The sequence below is a fragment of the Hirundo rustica genome, chromosome 6, assembly GCF_015227805.2.
Source record: "Hirundo rustica isolate bHirRus1 chromosome 6, bHirRus1.pri.v3, whole genome shotgun sequence".
In the NCBI taxonomy this organism is placed as follows: Eukaryota; Metazoa; Chordata; class Aves; order Passeriformes; family Hirundinidae; genus Hirundo; species Hirundo rustica.
Window position 1 is genome coordinate 25,441,951 of NC_053455.1, and position 17,685 is coordinate 25,459,635.

General features: G+C 35.2%; 1 protein-coding gene across 11 annotated transcripts in view; it reads left to right on the forward strand.

Moving 5' to 3' along the window:
• RALGAPA1 (Ral GTPase activating protein catalytic subunit alpha 1) overlaps window positions 1-17,685 on the forward strand; it is a 133,055-nt gene that overhangs the window by 95,886 nt on the left and 19,484 nt on the right. For all 11 annotated transcript variants that reach the window (XM_040067654.1, XM_040067658.2, XM_040067657.2 and 8 more), the window contains 2 exons: window positions 1,677-1,835; window positions 3,702-3,829. In XM_040067654.1, coding sequence (XP_039923588.1) covers window positions 1,677-1,835; window positions 3,702-3,829 — 287 coding nt within the window. The remainder of the gene's footprint in view (window positions 1-1,676; window positions 1,836-3,701; window positions 3,830-17,685) is intronic.

Genomic DNA, 17,685 nt, shown 5'->3' on the forward strand with positions numbered 1-17,685 from the left:
TTGTTGCACATCAGCCATTCAGGTTGCTGTCTGGCTTTATTCTAATCTAGTAAAATAAAGCTCAGTGTTGGTATGTTGCTTTAACCAATTCTTTTGCTGGGTTGGGTTTAAGTGTTGATGCAGGAGTGTCCCTAAGTAAGTGCTATTCAAAATAATTCAGCCATCTACACAATAGGCAAGAACAGCTGGCTTCAAAGGCACCACAGCCATTTTAGAGTAGGTGTATATACAGTCTGATCCAGACAAAACAAATTACTTGTTGAGCATCAAAGAAATGGGGTATTAAAGCCACCTGTCCTTTGCCCAGTCCAACACTGAAGAAAATCCTTTTTTTAATACAAATACAACCCTGTTCTTCGGTGCAATGCAATTTAAAGCGAACAGAGAAGAGCAGAGACAGCTTTTTTTTTTCTCTCTCTTTTTTTTGAGTCTGCTGCTGACAACTGGTGTAGTATCCTTCAGATAAGACAAAGCATTCCAGGAGGTTTTGTAAAATAAACAACTGAATAATTGCAATTAAATTTCTCTGAAGACTGTGTATGTGTTTCGCTTTTATTTAAAGTGCATTTGCATTCTGAAAGTGCTATGGCAAATTGTTGCTTTTTTATATAGAATAACTTCTTGTACATGCTCAGAGTGGTATTTGTATGTTACGCGTTAACAGCAGTGTTCACAGTGCAGTCCTTTCAATAACGTCAAGGTGATTGTTTGACAAATTCCACCTACCAAAAGCTGCGGAAACAAGCTAAAAACAGGGGTGAAGACAATTGTCTGTAAGTGGTGATGCACTAGGAGATAAAAGATAATCCAGTTGGAATTTTCAGAAATAACTCTTACTGGAAAGAATCTCACATTTAATAATCTGAATGTATTTGATCAGTATACATCAAGCCTTGCTACATGATGTGAACATTTGTTTTAAGATGATAATGTTTATCAGAAGGAGTGTTTTGTGCAGATAATTCCAGAGTGTTCAAGGAGTTCCTTAATCGGGTTAGGTGATTACATCTGAGGATACAGCATGGATTTGGAGGAACCCATTCAGCCATTCTGAACTAGATCATGAACCATTTTGTAGTTTGTAGCGGAGGAGGATGTTATTTTTACAAAGGTGTCCAGGTTTCATGGAAAATGAGCATTTATCTTAGTTATTCTGGGAGCTATGGAGAATGCAGTAGCTATTCTCCTTTAAAAGCTTTTTGTTTGTAGTAGGGAGTTTGGAATTTGGCTAGAATGATGAGGTTAACTTCTCTGATATGTAACTTTTAGAAAGATGTCCATTCACACTTTAGAAGCTCATACAGAATTTAGTAATTTTCTGCCGATCAGTGATGGCAGTCTTGAACACATTTTAGTATATCAGGTTGAACCACTGCATTCTTGAGATAATAGCAACAAAATTTTAGCTTCCAGTAGGAAACAAATATTCACATATCTGTTGATTTAAATAGAAATTAACACCAGTGTATAAAAATATATAGCACAAACCTGTGCTGTCAACTAATACACTGAAATTGTAAAAGAACTGTTGTGTCATTTGGTTATTTTACTCATTTTTCTTCATGTGTTTTTAGTGGGTTTGTCTTTTTAAATATGTACATTTAATATAGCTGTATGGCTATAGAATATTAATTAAGAATATTCAGATTGATGAAATGTTATCCCTGATTTTCCAGCTAAGACATTTAGGAAATGATGAAGTACACATTGTCTGGTCAGAACATACTCGAGATTATAGAAGAGGAATAATTCCAACAGAATTTGGTGATGTTCTTATAGTTATCTATCCCATGAAAAACCATATGTTCAGTATCCAGATCATGAAAAAGCCTGAGGTAAGAGTCTGTTTTCTTTTGTGTTTCCTTCATGTGTTTAACATGAACTGAGTTTTGTTTAGAATCTGAGGTTTTGGTATAAAAGATTGATCCAACAACGTGATGTCTTAAGCAGGAACAGTTGCAGCGGTGGTAGGAGGGAAAAGGAAGAGCTCAGTGAGAACAGTGTGCAGTCAAATAAGTAACTTGAAATTGCAAAGGCATGATGCTCTAAAGCATACCTGCTAACAACATAATCTGGAAACAAAGCTAGAATATTCTACATAATAATTTAAATTTTACAGTAAACTTGTAGAATGTTTTTATCAAATTTGATACATAACTGAGGTAGTTGAATAATGGCCTGTTCCAGCTTCCTCCATCCTTGTCATATTCACCTTTCTTCCTCTCAAACCTATTTTTTTACTTTCTTCCTAACTCCACACAAGAATTTGGAGATGAATTCAGTAAAGCAAGACTATTCAGCCCTTAGGCATGAGAACAGACATTCTTTCTAATGACTGTTCCTCAAATGTCAATGCTGACCCTGTTGTTAAAACAGTGGTTTAGGGTTGTGAATACTAAACTGACCGAGTAAAAGTAGTCATGAGTTTTTGTACTGCATAACTTCTGTGTGTGATGTCACTTGCCATGTATTTCTATACTTCATTAAAATTGTTACTACAAGCACTCATATTAATAAATAAGGTATGACAGAAATAGGATTACCTCATTATGATGATTGCCTCTATCTATTGATAGGCATGAAACAATAATCAGTCTTGTTATTGTTGGATTACTTACACTTTTAACTAATAAGTATATCCTTTCTTTTACTACTTTAACTACAAGCAGTTGTATTATTGGGACCTTGCAGGTTAAGAAGAAAAGCGAAAGCTGCTAAAAACAGGGGTTGTTGTTAGTCCAACAACAGTAAATGACTAATGGCAAAAATATTACAGGGATCTAAAATTGTTTTGCAGTGTTTGTCTCCTCTTAGCTGAAAGAATATTTAGTGTACACTCTGCTCCCTTTGCTGAGCTGATGCACAAATTTTGCTGCTCTTCTCCTGCTTTATGTCAGCAGCTTCAGAACCTTATTCACATGTACAGGAAATGAAGATACTTAATACTGAATGTTTGTTTTGTTTTGATCGCAAAATGATGACTGATTAGAGAGAAATGTAATGCCAAAACATAAGATCTATCTGTTCTATTCACCTTTTATGGGTTAGCTATTCTAAATATTGAGGTTTTCTACTGATCTCACAAATAAGGTTTTACAATTAGGCTCCAAAGAGGTGAAACTTTCACCACAGATTTCTTCTGTAAAGGGCTTACAGTCTTTTTGTTTAGATACTGTAGAAAGGAAGAAGAACAGAGGAAAAAAAAGAAAATAGAAGGTGAGGGTCAGTACACCAGTAGCTGTATGACACTTTCACAGTGGATTGGTCCTTACAGAAATGTTAATAACTCGAGCCATGATAAAAAGTATTTTAGAATCTGAGTAATTATTTCTTTTGCTTCTTACCATCTATAATATTATCATCTAGCCTATCAACCTCATAAACATCATATGCATGACTTTTCCTAGGAGTTTTGCAGAAAATGTTGTAAATGATCTTTGATGAGACATAGTATTCAAATAGTTGCTTAATTTTTTTTCAAATGCTGTGTTATCTGTTGCCAAGGATATCAAGCAGTTATATGACTGTATATTTCCACAAGAGAAAAGGTCTGACTTGCAACACAATAACTGGTTTGATTATCTAGCAATGAGGAGGGAAAAAGACATATATTTGAGTGCTCTATTGTTAATGTTGATTGCTAATTGTTATAGCTATGATCTTGTCTTGCTTTATGTTGAACTTCTTAATATTTTATTCAGGTTCCATTTTTTGGTCCACTCTTTGATGGTGCTATTGTGAATGGAAAAATTCTGCCTATTATGGTTCGTGCGACAGCTATAAATGCAAGCCGTGCATTGAAATCATTAATCCCGTTATACCAAAACTTGTATCCTTTCACTCAAATGGTTTCCAAGGCATATACATTCCCTTGCAGTTCTACAGATATGATATTCATGTTTCTTTCTTTTTTTTCAGATTAATATAGGGATTTTTCTTTTTTTTTTTACGGTGATGGTGCCTTTAGGGAGCTTTAACCCACAGAAGAGCATTCAGATGAAGACCAGCTTTTTTAAAATTAAATAAAGAATAGATCAAGTCCTGAAAAATTGCCTGTTTCTAATATTGTGTAGCATGGACTAGCATGGATTTGTCATTTTTTGTTAACAAAATTATTTTAATGACCATTTTGTGAGTAGTCTTTCTAAAATAGCAATATCATGATGTTAATAGATGTTAATAATTTTACTTTCCTTGGGATATTAGGTATTTATCCAGTATTAGTGTGACTTAGTTTTATTTTCTAGTTCTAAGAATGCTGCTTTCCTTCAAGGTGAGAAGAAGAATGCTGCTTTCCTTCAAGGTGAGAAGTTTATTAAACTTCCGTCATATGGATTTTGTTATTCAGTTCAGAATGCAAAGCTGATGTCAAAATCATGTTAGTGTCTTTGTAAATGTGTCAGAAAAGGCTGTCTCTCTTCTGTTGTTGTTGTTGTTGTAACTGAAATCGTATGTTTTGGAGGGGCTGCTCTTGGAAGAGTAGATTTATCAACCATAAATTAAAAAAACATAAGGTAAGTCAGTCACTTACACCCTTTTCCTTACTTAAGATTGAGTTCTGGTAGTTAAATCAACAGGTTAAAATCAACCGGTTAATTAACTCAACAAGAAATTTTTGAATTTCATGAACTAAAAGATACATTTAAATTTTAATCCAGAAGAATTCTGTGCTTAATTTTTAACCATGCTGTAAGTACTAGTGCTTGTCATCTGATAGATTGTTGCTAAAATACTATTTTTTCTACGGCTGACTGTTAATACTTGCAGAGTTTTGGATTAGAGATGATGAAATGGATTTACGAATGAATGATGGATGTGTTTTATGTGATCACATTAAGTGATGTTTGTGCCATTTCTGTAGATGACACATGTTGATTCATTGTATTTTCATGTTTGGAAAGGTCCGATCTTTCCATCATTACTCAAGTAGCTTAGTCAAAGAATTTAAAATGTATTATCATCATCATCATCAACCATCAAAAGTGATGGTTTAGAGCATTATATTGATGTATAGCGATGAGCAATTGGAAAAAAATTTGCTTTGAAATAGTAAACTCCAGTACCAAAAAAACCCCACAGACTTATGCATTTAAACTTCACAGGATAGGAAAGGTTTATTAAATTCCTTGGACACAGGTTGCCAGCTCAGTGTCTAGGAATTGGCCAGTTCCATGGAGCTGTGCACTGAATTTTTAATTCAGTTTTCCAAATTGTACTTTTTAATATGCATCAAAGCACAGCATGTCATTTATGACATAATGTGGCCTCCATTAAAATGCTGATATGTCTCCTAGTATGGTTAGCATGATGAGTGGAAAGTATTATGTGAGTAAGTAAGAACAGATTTTAGATAGCATTGGTTGGTGGGTTTCTTGTCATCACTTGGTAAGGCTATGAAGTACCAGTTGTCTGGGCACCAATATTCAAGGTGCTTTCTTAAGTCGTCAGTGGAATTTTTCCACCTGGCTTGGAGTATCTTGTATTTACTGTTCGGTATAATAATTTAAAAATTAAAATGAGGTTGTGGGAATTTCTTTAAAAGGTATTTGCTTGGTGTGAAATTGGAAAAGAACTCTACAAACTTTCCTGGCTTAAATTAGGCTTTGATGGAGTCAGTTGTGTCAGTGAAGAACAGCAAAAAAAGCTAAAATTCAAAGTCTGGCCTAAGTCTCAGTGGTATAAAAACCTCTTGATTAAAAAAAATGTCATGGACATGCTTTTGGTGTTTAACTCATGGCCAGACTTGAGATCAAGAAGGAATTTCCCTCATCCAAGAATGGCTAAGAGTGGTGGATGTTTCCTGTAACATGGGCATGGTCTGTTATCTAGGAACATTTGTAAGTTGAATCTAATTATGTTCCTGTGATAGTGGGGCATTGAAGACATCAAGGACTGTCTTAATTGTCTCCTGCTTTTTTTCCCTTTGGGATATTTTAGCTATGGCTGCAGCAGTTCACTTCTGGCCTCTAAATTTGTAGTGAACTAAAGGGTGTGGGGAACAGGCATAGTTTATGGTCTGTGCTTAAATAGCTTTTCTGGAGACACTACCGAAATTAGTGTCTCTTGTGGAAGACAGACAGGATTCACTAATCAAAGTGGCCTTTCCTTGTGTTGGAATATTGCTGGAGTAAAGAAAAAGAGAGCTCAGAGTGATGAAAACAATACATTTGAAGACGGAGGAAAAGGGGAACAAAAAAGCTGTTTTTCAGAAAGTACACAAAATGGAAAAGTGAAGCTGATGATCAAGGATTTCTGCAAGTTGAGGACCAGTAACATTGTCAGTGCAAGAGGATCCTGAAGTGATGTTCTTGAAACTGATCTTCATTTACTTGCTTAGGAATTTCTAATATACTGAGCTGTGCTAGTTTATTAGGAATTTGGGTGATGGTTAATAGATACCCAGTTGAATGTGGATGTCAAGGGCACAAGAGTACTTGAGATTTGTCAAACAGAACAGATGTCAGGCACTGCATTTTTTTTTACAGTAGTAGACCCGAAGGCAGAAATAGTTAATTTCAAAGCCAGAATGAGTGTACAGATGTCCCTCTGCCTGCAGGTGTGTGGTTTGTTTTCTGGTACTGTGTAATGCTGGGACACTTTTTGACTTAGTAGGTAGTTAAAGATATATGTGTGGGCCTGTGCTTATCCATTTTTTGACAAATGTTTATGATATCACATTGTAGATCTTGTGGTGATGGATCACTGTGAACTCTTAATTAAATTGAAACTGTGTTGATTTGCTTGTGTATGGGGTGGGAAAAAATGGGCAGAGTTTGGCCCTCCTACTTCCAAGGAGAGCTTATCTACCCTCCGAGACAGTGCATTTTCTAAGTGCCGACCTGACTGAAAAAATCAGCTGTCATTTGTAATCAGCAGGGATATTCAGTCCTTTTCACGTAACCTGATTGCAACTTTTTCCTTAATGCGCTGGTCTGTTAATCACAGTGTGGCAGTGGTAGTATGTGTGAATGGTATAATAATGGTTGCATGGATACCAGAAATTCTGGTCATCTCCCTCTTGTAGTCTTCTCCAACTTTGAGAGATGTATGTGCTGTATGGTCTGAAGTAGCTTTCTGACACTGACATATTCTGTCAATCACCTTCCTCTTTCTGATGTTATTTTGACATTTCTGATAGGATACTTTAATAGCAAAACTATTTAAAGATTTCATTTAGTTAATGATTTTTAAAGGTTTTATCTGGTCTGTGGTTTTATTCTTTGCTCAGAATACTATAATGTATTTCCATATTGTCATATTCTAAGATTAAAAATTCACTAAATTTATCAGCAAACATTAGTCATGCATGGCAGGTGTTCTGCTTTATTTGATTCTTGACACACTCATTGCTGTAGCTGTCTGAAGAGAATATTGCTATTTTGGGTGGAGTTTTTGCATTGATTTGTGGAATTTGCTTTAGTTTCTCCTTCAAGTATTCTCTGGTCCCCAAATAATTTTTGGTGGCCTGACTCTCTTGTATCAGTACCCCCTCAGGAACAGGTGGCATACATGCACACAGAAGCAAGTGACAAACACAAAATATTTGTAGTGTCTTGCTAATGAAGCACCCGTAACCCCCTCTCTGTCTCATAGCTGATGTGTTTCTTCTCATTTCATTTGCCATTGTCTTAAGAAGTCCATGCTTATCTCCTGAGTATGCTCAAGCTGCACGTATGCTAGGAAAACTTCTAACACTCGTAGATGGAGGTGTAACAGTGTGATTAAATGTTGACGACAATCATTTTCACTGTGATGTAGAATAAGAAGGCCAATACTTAGGGATTGTTAAATACTCTTTATTTGGTAAATTGCATTGAAATTTTTGATATGAAGAGTTTTGCTCGTGGCTCAGACTAAGCACTTTGTCACATTCTGAATTCAGCATCAACCATGTGTGGGAAATGGACCAATACTAAGTATGTGGAACAACAGAAATCGTGGCTTCATGCAAAATTTTATTTGAACTTCCTGAATAAACAGCAGATGTCAGCCAGATGCCGAGAGGTACACCTTGCAGTGACCCAACTTTTTGCAATTATTGTAACAAAGCAGGACAAATACAAGAAACCTTGTGGGAGTAAAACTGCTATAGTGAAAAAATTAGTGTCACTTTTTAATTGTACACAAATTCTGGAGTGTTGACAATTATTCCAAACTATCTGCACTTCAGACAGGGCAATTCAGACACTTTCTATCTTACATAGTATTCCCCTATTAGAGATGCTACCTAAGACGCACAGTTAGAAGTTAAACAGTGCGAAATCCTCTTTAACATCTTTTAAATCTAGCTATTAGATACAGATATTTTAGAATACCTGGAATATGCATGACTGTTTTATCCTTAATCATAGCATAATTTTCACTTCATTCTAATAATCTGCCAAGTCTTTGACCTAGTCCCAAGAACTGGCATTTCCTTTTGGAGATTTTTTTTTGTCACATGAAATGAATTAATTTAAATAGCAAAAAATATTGCTGCTTTAATTATTCCATCTGAAAAATGTTATAGAGTAAATATTAATTGGAGTGATTGGATAAATTAATATTTGTTATCAAAACTGAAAATTTTACATCCTCCTAACTTTCTTGATATTGTATGACTAATCAGTTGGTACTTGATGTATTGTAGCTAATCTTTTGACAGTTGTCTTCTAGGGAAAAGGAAGGTGTTAACCCCATATGCTGTCTGACAAGGCAGTAACTTATTTATGAATAAAGTAATGTCTGTGAGTGGCTTGTTAAAAGTTTGCTCTGTATTAGAAACTGCTCAGAAAAAGCGTTTTTTCTTCAGGTGATACTCAACTGCCCTAAAAAAGAGTTTTATTAGAACTTCCAGTGTTGCTGTTTGTTGTTCTTGCTTGACCATGTCCTTCCTCAAGATAGAATTGCAGGCCCTGGAAAAGTGAAGAAAATGTTCTTTATTAATTACATACAGTGAGCAAAGGGTATTCTTCAGATTTCTAGCTACATTTGTTTCACTTTGTTGTATTTGTTATATTTGAATTTTCAAACTGTAACTTGTAAAGATTTTGAAGATTTCTCACGAATACAGAAACTTAGAAGTTAAAACTGGATAGCATCAATTTTGGCAGTGCCAGTTTCCCTTTCTCCAGGAAGTTTTCTATCTTAAAGCTGCATGAGCATCTCCAAGGAAAAAACCGAATAGAGTGGTACTGAATCAATGGCAACTGTGTATCAAATGGGAGAGGCATAAGAGGTGCTCGCTCCCATAGTTTTGGTGTAGTGAAAGGAATAATGCATGAAATTAAGGTTGTTCTTCTAATATTTTTTAGTTTAGATTTTTTTTCATTTGCCGTATGCCAAGAATCTGGAAAGTTTGCTGTATTTCTGGCAATACTTTTTTGATACAGAACATTTAATAACATTTTAACATACCTGTTACTCATTTTTTTTCTGTCATCACAGGTGAGAAGATACCAACATTAAAAATAATGCTTGATACACTTTTTTAGAACTACTTTATATATTTTTTACAAATAATAACAAATTTCAGAATTTCAGTGAATATTTATTCCATCCGTGGTGTCTGCTATTGTAGCCTTATCTGATATGATTTCAAGTAAGCGACATGGATGAGTTCATCATATGACCCCTGCTGTTTTCTCCAGAAGAAAATACAGTTATTTCTGAAATCTGTTTTACTGTCTAGTGGTGAAAATTGTTTTCCTAGTTCAAGCGAGACTCATAAGGTACAGAATATGGTGTTCAGTCTTTCCTGTACTTTGAATTGCTCTGGGTGTTCTTCCAGATCCTAGTTCTGCTGACAGCTTATTTGATATTTTAATAACTATAAATGTGGTTGATTAATTGAATGCCTGCATACAACAATGTAACATGAAAAAATGAAGATTTCTAACACGATTAGAAGTATATGATTGTTTTAATGGACTGTTCAGGTATTTTGGTTTTAAGGAATCATGTAACAGCTTCTCTGCCCATTATAAGAAACTTAAATATAAGAGCAAAGTCTTGTATTCTATATGTCTCTATAGAGTTGTGTGTGTGTGTATGTCTCCTTGTAAGTATGCAGTGACTGTAATAGCTATATCTTTACCTTTACTCTATTTTTCCTTTAAAGTAATACATCAAATTAATGTATTTTCCTGTGATTTCACAAGTATTTTTGAACAAAAAGAGGCTGTTGTAAGGAAAATTGCTGGGAAAATACCAGAAAGATCTAATACCAGGTTACTTGTGTGGCCGTGAATGGCTAAAGTGCTCAGAATGACAAACCACTAGTGCCAAAAAAGCAGAATGCACAGTACTTAAATCTGCTGCACTTAAAAGTGTTTATGTTCAAGATTAATGTTAATGAAAATTAGTACAGTTTGAAATATGATCGGTAAAGGAATTGGCACAATGGCAGTGCAGTGCAATATAATAAACTAAAACAACTTCTGTGTGAATAGCATTATGTTGAAGTTTGCCCAATTAAAAAAAAAAAAAAAAAAAAAAAAAAAAAAAAAAAAAAGCTAAATGAAAAAAGAGCTAAGATTCCAAAGCATAAATTGTGCTATTTATGTTCGTTAAGTATGGTTTGAAATCCTGTCTTAGGGACATCTTGCCTAACTATATATCTCATGCTGCTCAGTAAATGAGAAGAGTATTGATTGGCATATGCTGCTTAAATCGATCACCTTGACAGCCAGAATTACAGTAATCTGTCAGTATTAATGGCTATCTTTCAAGCCTTGATACCTCTCCTTTGCTTGTCTCGTCTTGCCTCAGTTCTGTTTGAAGTGCATTTTCTTGAAACCTCTGGTTTTGTCAGGGTAGGTACTTTTGTAGGGTTTTTTGTCCCCTGAGTCCAATTTATTGGCTTGATCATGCAATTAGAGTAAAAATGCAACACCAGGGAGCAAAAGTAGGCAGTGTCCTGAGTAACAATTGGACCTCAGAGGTAGTGCAAGCCTGTTCTCAGCCATCATTTATTAGTTACCTGTTGAAAGAATAGGATTGTTTTGCAATGAATAATTCCAAAGCATCACTTTAAATGCCTTTGATTTTAGCCACCAGAGACAACTGATTGAGCCAACATTTGTGATAGGCTTTTAAACTCTTGCCCTAGCGTTTTTCATATAGACACTTCAAATAACTGCTGGAGAAATACTTGCAGATGTTTGTAACAAGCTGCTGTGTTTGCTACATTTTCATGTAGTGAACATAATTTCACAAAATTTCACTTGGTTTTCATGGATTTTTTAATGTGAGGAGTTGAAGCATGACATTGTCTTGTTGATCACAACTCTTTGAGTGTGATCATCCAGACAATTCCTGATCCACCAAGTGGTCCATCCATCAAATCCATGTCTCTCAAATTTAGAGACAAGGATATCATACTGGACAGTGTCAGATGCTTTGCACAGATTCAGGTGGATGACATCAGTTGCTCTTGCTGCGTGTACCAGGGCTGTAACACTGTTGTAGAAACCCACCAAATTTGTGCATGATTTGTCCTTAGGACAGCCATATTAGCTGTCTCAAATTACCACCTTATTTCCCAATGCGTCCTAGTATAGTTTCCAGAAAGATCTTTGGAGGCATTGAGGTGAAACTGCCTGGCCTGAAGCACATGTTAAAGGGGTACAGTTTAAGCACATGGGTTTAATCAGGCTGTTGTTATCACAAGATATCTACAACATATTTCAGTCAGCAGTACAGCTTTATTAGCTACTCTTCCCTAATGAAATGCATGAGACTCTCTTGAATGTGGTAAAAACGCAAAATATCAAGTTAGCAAAACTGATTAACTGTAGTAATGTAGTTTTCTACTATTAATTGCCCTTATAAAGACCTGAGTGCTCTGTTGATGTAGAAGACACTTACGGGGAGACTCAAATATTTTTATACTGTTTGGAAAAATATATTCTAGATTCTTTTACTTCCATGTTCTTTCATAAATACAACTCAGCCATCTGCAGGAGAAATATTGGTTCTACTGATTTCTCAGCAAAATATGGGTAGGCTTATGCCAGTGGCATTGTGTTTTAGAACAGAAGGAGGGCAGTGAGCTGTTCTGAAAAGCAGTGACCTGCTTTATCAGCCTCCTAGAACTTCTGAGGCTGGATATGTCAGTACCAATCCCTCGAGGGAAGGGAATTTTTCTTCTTACAACACATTTTTAAGGGAGGAAAATTTTGTATGTTGTAACTGAAAGTTACTGAAAGTTAGTAGTGGAATCACTCGTTCGTTATAAAATGTGTTTTTGAAGTCTATAAATCCCTTTAAAAAAATTTGCAGAGAGAAGGCTACAAGTCCTTAAACTGGAATGAAAAAGATAAACTAATCCAATGTTACACAGAGTTGATTGTCTTGTGTGTAACATAAAGTGACAGGTTTTTTGTTAATACCTACTTAACCTTATTAATTAATTAAAGATTTTGGGTAACAAAAGCCCTTTGTTAAAATGTTAAGACTCTTGCCCCCTTAAGGTGTTAAAATTCATACAGATTCTTTGATAGCTCTCAGAAGTCTGTGAATAAAAGACTTCTGGAAGACTAAACAATTTTTCCTGACCTTAAGATATAAAGAAATAAATGTTTTTAAACTATTTAAGCCCTGGTTTTACATTTCAAAAACCAGCATTCTGTATTGATTTAATCCTTTTCATAAATTCATCCTCATAACAAATAAGGGATGTGCAAACTACTTGCAGGGTTTGTATGTTAAAACACGAAAGTCATGTGTATATAAAAATAAATATGTGACATTCCATATGCTTGATTCTGACATTTAAATTGGTGGGAAATGTGGGAGATTATTTATAACAACCAAAGCTGGCAAAACCGTAATGGTTGTGAGATAGAGTGATGTTTTTGGGTGAGTTGAATAAGATACTGGCAAACTGTTTCTGCATCATTCTGCATATGGTAATCAAAACAGTTGGGGCATGCTTTGCAGTGCCAAAAGAGGGATTAGAAGATCATAGGTACAAAAAAAAAAAAAAAAAAAAAGAAACTAGCACATTGGTTGGCTTCGTCCTCCTACAGCTCTGTATTTCAGTTACTGAAAAGGGGCTTGTATATAATACCTGGCAATATGTGGAAATATCTAGCTGGAGATTGAATGTACTTCATGTAAAAATATTCAGCACATTCAAAATTATTACAAAAAAGGTTATAGTTTATTTTGTATATGCCACATAGTAGAAAAACGGAGTAAGCTAACATAAAGCAAGGATTAAAAGTTAGTGTTACAGTAATTGGAGTTACCATATGGCAGTCCGAAGGATGTGAGTCCTAATCATAGCCTGGCCAATCAAATTAATCTCAATATACTTTCTAGACATTGAGAAAATAGTTTAATTGCTGATTAACTGCACCTGAATGAATCCTCGGGTCACAAATATATCTATCTCCTTCTGAATGCTTCTCCTCCCAAACACAGAAGAATTCATGCTATTAGAAAATCGTTTAATTTCAGCTTGCTAAACCATAGTTACCATCCATCTGTTCCTGCCAATTGTGGAAAAAGGTCAGTTTTCAGCAAAGCCGTGCATTTCACAGAAGGTATGTGAAGTGAAATTTCACAGGGGACATGATGGATCCTGATTCCTAGTGATAAACCTTAGGGGCCAGCAGGGTTGGCATATGGTTCAGCATGATATGAAGGCTTGGGTTCCCTGGCTTCACTACTTTGGCGTGGAACTGATAAAACCTGGCTCTTAAGTATTGTTTCACTGGACACCAATCATGGGCAGCAGGAACTGCCCACTTAACTCTCTGTGGGAAGGAAGCCCAGGCTGTGTTCACAATAGTACTATTGTAGTGCTGCAGACTGCTCTCAACAGCTTGACAGCATTAGGGAGGAGGGCAAAGGGGCTGCTTTTCTAATTGCTGTTCAAAATATAAAAGGAAGCAAATAATTGAAAATTCATATTTGTTTTCTTCATTTAAATAGAACCTTGAGTTTTTAAAATCATTCTTAAAATTGACTTTACTGCCCTCCAAAGAGGCTTGTAAGTAGATTATCTGCTACTGGTACTGCAGCAACCCAAGGTAAAGAGAAAACATTCTCATCAACTACAAAAGTTTAAAGAGGTCGTTGTAAAGTTCATTGAAGTACATATGGGAATTAATGACAGAATTTCTTATTAGAGAAGTTTCCTTTGTTACTAGTAGTGTGGAATGGCAAATGAACACATACCTGCACGTGCAATCTTTTTACTAGACAGTATTTAGTATTTATATAATTTTTATTTGTGTAATTTTGCAGTTTGGAGTAATTTCTTCATGAAAAGGCATTTGCTGTTTTTCTCATCAATTAATATGTCTATATGTGCAGAGAAGGTATTTAAAGTAGAAATTTAAATACTTGAATATATGAAAACAGTGAGCTTAAGCATTCATGCTAATACTGGAGAGCAGAGAACTAGTTTTGCTTCTGTATTCTTTACACCTATCAACCTTAATTGCTTGAGTTAAAACCGATGTAATGCTGGATGCCAGAATGAGGATTGAATCCCTTTCCCAACATCCGGAGTTAGTTCGTGGGGCTGCACTTCTCCTCTGGCCTGTAGTATTCCGTTTCTTGCAGTCATCACTTCAGCTCACACCTTAACATCTTCCATTGGTATGTTTGGTGCAACATCTTTAATAAACTTCAGTCCCATGGCCGGTGGCTCTGCGCCTCCCCTGCTGCCTCCTGCAAACCCACAGCTGCCAGGTGAGCGCTTGTGTCTGACCGCAAGAGCAGCGCTCCGTCACTCCAGAGAGAGCCTGAAGCAGTGGCAGCTGTAACGGGCTTCAAAACAATTAGCACCACATACCTTATAGATTCATTGATTCCCATCTTGGATACATTAGTAAGACAAATCCTCCCTGTAAGTTGGACTGGGAATTCTGCCTGCATATGGGCTTCAGCATTGTTTTTTTCTTCACTATTTTGTTTTCATGTCCACAGCCTGTTACTGAAATGTAGATGAGTGCAGTATTTTTAAATACTGTTGTTACTATTCTAACCACCCAGCCAAAGTTATAGTGCTGAGGTATTCGTCCTTCCCATCCTGCTAGCCATTTGATCAGACGTTTTAACTTCATGCTAAAATGCAGTTCAGGGTTTGTAGAACCAACAATAGACTAGAAATGGTACCGAAACTGATACTTTCTGCTATATGTTTGTTTTAGTATGCTTCTGCTATATTTCAAACAGATAATTCATTGAATGCCCATTCTTCCTCTTACTGTAGAGTAGATTGTATTTAAGTCAAGATTAATGGATAGATTCTGATGTTAAAACCCAGTCTCTGAGTCTGTCATTCCCTAGAGGCATATAGTGCATTAGTTTAAGCCAATGTGCTGTTTATCATAGATACTCTGACACTGTCTTGAATGACAGTTTACTGTGCTTTGTAGCTGCTTACTCTGGTAATAAAATCACTATATTGTGTTCTTGATAATTACAATATTAAATAGAAACTTAATTGGATTACTGCACATTTAGATACAGATAGTTCTTAAGTAATTGCCCACTGTAAAATTTCTGATACTCATTTTTTCTCTCATGCGTGTGTTCTCTTGGAGTCTAAGCTTAATATGTAGTTCAGTCACCTTAGATGAAAAAGTGCTGAAAAGACATCTGCAGTGGGATTTTTTGGTGCGGGGGAGTACCTTTTATCCTACAGGTTTTCACTTGAACCTTTGTTGTTTTTTTAAATCCTTCCATGGATGTTCCTGTTTGCCAAAGTCCTTAAAATAAAATAACTTCTGGGTTTTACAGAGTTGAAGAATTTGATAAGTAGTCTTAATTCAGATCTTTTTTCCCTTAATTTTGAAAAGTCTGAGCATAATTTTTATCATTTTTGCTGCCTAAGCAGATGAACAGAATTAGAATTAATTCAGTAAATAGTTTTTTTTAATATTATTATCTTTAAAAGAGCCCCAACTTTTTATATAATTAGTTTTTATATAGTTTATATTATAAAGAATATACTGAAATTAAAATTTATTTTAAGTTCAGTTCACTTGCACTTTAATTCCACATATCTTTATAAGCCTTCTGTAAAGGACCTTGGTACAGAGTGGTTACATTTTTCATTTCATAATTGAGTGTTTTAAGTGGTTAAGCGTAGTCCAAATTTTATCCAATTCCAGCTTGTGTTAATGGTGCTCCACTCACACTGCCTTAGCACCTGTTATGGATTTTGAGTCATCTGGCAGCCCGTGGGACTTAGATAAAGAAGTACCAGGTGTCCTGCCTGTCTCTTAATTGAGACGCAATGTAAACAATATAGACTTGGCAATATGGTTATAGAAATGGATTAAAGCCCGGCTTTGTCTGCCCTGATGAATCACAGCTTTTTCTTCTTAGAAGATGTTACAAACCACTGATGAATTTAGAGAGCTGTAAGATTTTGTGGAACAACATAAAAGTAAACAATGCATCAAGGATTTTCCTAGAAGGACAGTTTTTCAGGATGTTAAATGTGTTGAGTTTTTTAATGAAAATGTAAGCATCAATTAGAATTTTCTTGCAGTAATTTAGCGATTTTGAAACTGCCTACACTGTAAAAATTCAAATTCTTAACATAAATTCAGACAAAGTCAGTGCCTTTCAATATGTAATGTGTTAGTAAACCAAATGGAAAACAATACCATTTGCATGGAAACACTCAATGGCTGCAACTTCATCTAGCTTACACTTACATTGCACGACTTTTAACCATATAACCGTGGAGTAGATATAAAGTAAATTATCTCCTTTAACTGTAAGATAAGTAATCTTAAATAAGAAAACTCCTCCAAATGGCAAAAGTGCCATTTGATAACACTTAATTTATCACAGATTTCTATAACTGTTTAATAGTATAAAAAGTCCAAGGTAATTTTCATTATATTTATTCAAAGAATGGTGCAACTATGTTTTGGAAACAAATTGTAATATCTGAAATGATGGAATTCATTTATATAAATGTATCGATTATATATCCCTTATTTTCTTCATGAAGAAATATACCGCAGAAATTGCCTCAAAAAGCCCTTTGTAGTTACAGCTTGAGTTGAAAAAGAATGTCATTAAATATGTTAGATAATACATTTTAGGCTTGCTTAAATTCTACAGTCTTGGTACAGTTACTTGTTTTTCATTTACACTCTCATTTTATTAGTGAGATCCCTACATTAATTAGTAGATTGCAACATACACATTACTTACTAAAATTATTGATTTTGGATAATTAACAGAGCCCTTTCTGCAGTTTTAAAATGTTTTCACCAAATGCAACAGATAAGTTTACTTCTAAAATACATTTTTCATTTCTCTGAGGTTTGTGTTCTATTTTTATGAGTAAGAAAATATATTGTTACATTTTGTTGCAGAGGAGCTGTCTTGAAAAGGTGGTTCAGTAGGAAAAAATCACCTTAAAAGACTATAAAATTTTTAGTTCTTTCACCTGCTTAGTAGTGTCAAGCATAGTCATTTTTTTCTTCTCTTTCACCTAAATAACGTGCATGAGATATGAGGAGAATGAACTGAATTCTGCCTTATGAATCATTGGTGTTGTGGCTAAGTCCAGTTGTATGTGCAGAAGCTTCTTTCATTTACAGCATAGCTGTGTAAACAGATGCACCTAGCTAAATATTTATTTGCCATTTTCTATATTGACAGTATTTAAGAAACTCAAAAGAGCCCAGACTGACTTCGAGATATGAAGGTGACTTGAGTAAA